The sequence below is a fragment of the Gavialis gangeticus genome, unplaced genomic scaffold (assembly GCF_001723915.1).
Source record: "Gavialis gangeticus isolate Ggan-Ray unplaced genomic scaffold, GavGan_comp1, whole genome shotgun sequence".
Classification (NCBI taxonomy): domain Eukaryota; kingdom Metazoa; phylum Chordata; order Crocodylia; family Gavialidae; genus Gavialis; species Gavialis gangeticus.
This window is the reverse complement of record NW_017729031.1, coordinates 73,955,432-73,958,857: the sequence shown is the minus strand read 5'-3', so window position 1 is coordinate 73,958,857 and position 3,426 is coordinate 73,955,432. Positions and strand designations below refer to the sequence as shown.

The following is a 3,426-nucleotide window of genomic DNA, read 5'->3' as shown; positions in this document are numbered from 1 at the left end:
TTCCAACCTATTTTCTATACTATAAAATCTTCAAAGCAGTTCTAGGTATGAGTGAACAAAAACCAGAAGGGCACAAGAAGGCATAAATGCTAGGGACTGAACTTACACATAAACCAGTTTAAGTGATCAGAAACCGGTTTAAACCTATAACAGAACATAAGTTCAGTGCAATTTCAAAATGGCCGAAATCAGTTTGAGATATACCTGGATGAAAGTTATATCAGACTTAACTGATTGAGGTCAAACTGGTTTACGGAACTTGTGTCCCAGGCCCCTTCCTGGATTCAAGTTAAATCAGAATCCTCCGGCATCCCAGCATTCTCTGCAGCCCTGGGCTGGGCTGTTCCACCCGTCTCCTCCCTAGCCCAAGTACTATCACTGCTCTGGCTAGCTGAAAAAGGGGTGGGGGTGGGAAACCCTGCTCTGGAGTGCTGCAGGATTTGCCTGGCAAGAGGACTGAGGACCCCTGACAGAGGCTGCTTCCCTCTTCGCCCTCCAGGCAGACCTGCAGGCCAGGGTGGGGTTTTAAACCCCTCTCCAATCAAACTCAGGCCTGCCAGGGCCTGGACATGCCCCTTTCCTCAGCTTAGTTTCCCTTCAGCTGAAGGCTTACTCTAGCATCCCCCAGCTTCTGACCTGAGCCACTGCAGGCATGTGCTTGCATTTCTAGAGTCAAAAGTGAAGGTCTGTTCACTTGTAAATTGGTTCAAAGTATGCAGGTTAGACTAACCCGCAAAGATTGAATCAGTTCAGGCTCTGGCTTTTTTAATTTCTATCCCTAGCCAAAAAATTTCTTTGCAAATAATAACATCAGTCAAAGCTGAGGTATAATCTAATTATTCTGTAAGCGTAAGAAGTACCATATTTTCTTGCATACAGTATACCCCCAATAAAACACACACCTTCTTTTTGGAAGGCAGAATTTAGAAAAAAAAGATTCTTCCATATTCTTGGCTGACTGTGGGCACATCCACATGAGACAGTCAGTGCACCACAGACTAATTCTCCTGCACATTAGCGCAACAGGCAAAAACTGTGCTGATGAGCGAATATGCAGTAGAATTAGTTTATGCATTAGTGTCATAAAAAAGTGTGCACTGGTGCTACTACTCAGTAGCACCAATTATGGTGTATTATGTTGGTGCCGGTTATTACATATACTAAACTTAATGCACCGTAATTACAGTATATTAATAATCGTATAGACACACCCTGTGTGACATAGAATAAGTCCTAGAAACAGAGTGATCAGGAAATGGGGCACCCCAGGAGATAGTCTGGGTGAGGAAACAGGAACTTTCTGGCATGGCAGGCCAGCAAAAAGGCTAGGCCCAGGCTTTTGCCAAGGTAGTAGCAAGGCTGTTCCTTCTTTACTGGAGATAGCTTTTTATAAAAGTTCCTGTGAATAATAAAGTGTTGTTTCTACATCATAACCCTAATAAAGATATTACAAGCAGCTCACTTGCTCAGTCAGGCACAAGCTGCAGTGCTCACCCAATAGGTACACCTGTGAGAGGGTTAACACAGGACTCTGCCCCTTCAGCTTCCTGATCCAGACAAGCAGCAGCAGTTTTGGCAGCTGCATGGCATTCATAGTGTACCCACCCTTGCTTCTTTTCCAGTAATGAAAACAAATCCCCCACTTAATACAGACACCCCATTTTTGAGGGCCTTATTTTTGGCGAAAAGGTGCAAGTTATGTGCAGGAAAATATGCTATATTATGAATTATGGCTTAGTAAGAACTGTCTATCAACAGCTGTGGAATTTTTTTAACTGTATAATGTTATGTTGAATCATTTCACAAAACCCTTTCCCAGGTACCTACCATGACATTATCCATCTCATCTAGCATTAAAACAAATGAAATATTTTTCAGTGCTTTTATCTTCTCACCTTATCCATTCAAGTCATGCTAAAGCCCATACCACCAGATCTTCAGTGCTACTGAGTATGTAACCTGTGAAAGCTCATGCCTCTCTGAACAACTTAGTCAATTAGTCAGTAATGCCCCCTGCTTTCTGTCGAACTTCAGACTTAAATAGCTAACTACCTCTATTCAACTATATTGTTATCCATGTTAACTAGATGTAAGCTTCTCTACCCATGCTTCAGTCACACCTTCAATTACAGAGTAACTATGCTGTAAGTGATGTAGGGACCTAAGTTCCATTGGCTTTCAGTGAGACTTAGACTCTTATTTCACTTAAAAACTTTTGAAAATGTTACCCTATGGCCAGTGTCATACTAAACAGGTCGTATGAAAAAGTTATGCCCCTAATTTGAAACAACCTTATTATTTCCCTTGCCCATGATGAAGTTCATCCGCTTAACTAGAAAGTGCTAACTCATCTTTTTCCAAAGATGACTAATTCTTGACATTTATTAAAATACTTCCAAAGAAAGAAATCTTTTGCTTTTGAAATGGGCCAGACTGACAGGTAATTTCAAAGCATTTTGTAGGGAAACATTCCCCTGAGTCCCTCACCATGTCTTCACCTGTGCACACTGCAAAGGAACACAAGTGGATAACTATGCTACACTATTGATGTTCTTCAGGGTTTTTTTCCAGGAACAAAACAGTGCAGCACAATAACACTACCCCCATTCTTAGTTACAGATTTGAGAAAACATTATTGTTTAAACAAGAAAACATATTAATATATTCCCCCAGTTCCTCCTCTCTTCTCTCCACAAATACACTCACTTCTGGTTTCTGGAATTTATCTGAGGCCAAGGAGGAGGAAAAGATATTTGTATTCGTTCCATGTTTGAAATACTGGCTACCGATCAAGAACTAGCATGTTGAGTTCTGTGTTAAACTTTCAAAGGTCAATAGACATTTCTAAGATTCATGTAGATGAGACTCACTATACTATAGTTGTGTGTTTCTAATATGCATTTTTTTGTTTCTATAAAACAGTCAATGAAGGCTCAGGAGAAACCAGTCAAAAAGAGACATCAACTTGTGACATTTGCCAGTTTGGGGCAGAGTGTGATGAAGATGCAGAGGATGTTTGGTATGGTATTTTTTTTCTATTTTTGTCTTGTTTTAGAGAGCATGTTTGTGGGATATTACTAAAAAATTAAACATACCACTTCTCCCAGTCCTCCCTTCAAAAATTGGCTAATTATTTAATTAAATGTACCTGTTTAACCCTCTAGGCATGTATATTCATTTTCCCATATTCTAAGACTACAGACTTGTCCATTTTGTCACAAAGGCCCTTGACAAATGTTATTTCCATCAAGCAACAGGCAACATTGTTCAATGGAAACTATCATGCCATGTGACTAGGGTTTGAATTACACTTTGACTCATGAGGGGAGAGGGGTTGAGAAGATCCCAATCTTTGATTTCATTGATTAACAAGTCCACCTAAGTGAAGGAGCAATCCGATCAGAGACCCCCCGCCCCCCCCCCCCC

General features: G+C 40.8%; 1 protein-coding gene across 1 annotated transcript in view; it reads left to right on the top strand.

The window, feature by feature from the left end:
* The window catches only part of TMEFF2 (transmembrane protein with EGF like and two follistatin like domains 2), a 299,411-nt gene that overhangs the window by 169,776 nt on the left and 126,209 nt on the right, over positions 1–3,426 (top strand). Inside the window, exon 5 of the mRNA XM_019523121.1 lies at positions 2,923–3,019. Within this exon, the coding sequence (XP_019378666.1) occupies positions 2,923–3,019 (97 nt within the window). The remainder of the gene's footprint in view (positions 1–2,922; positions 3,020–3,426) is intronic.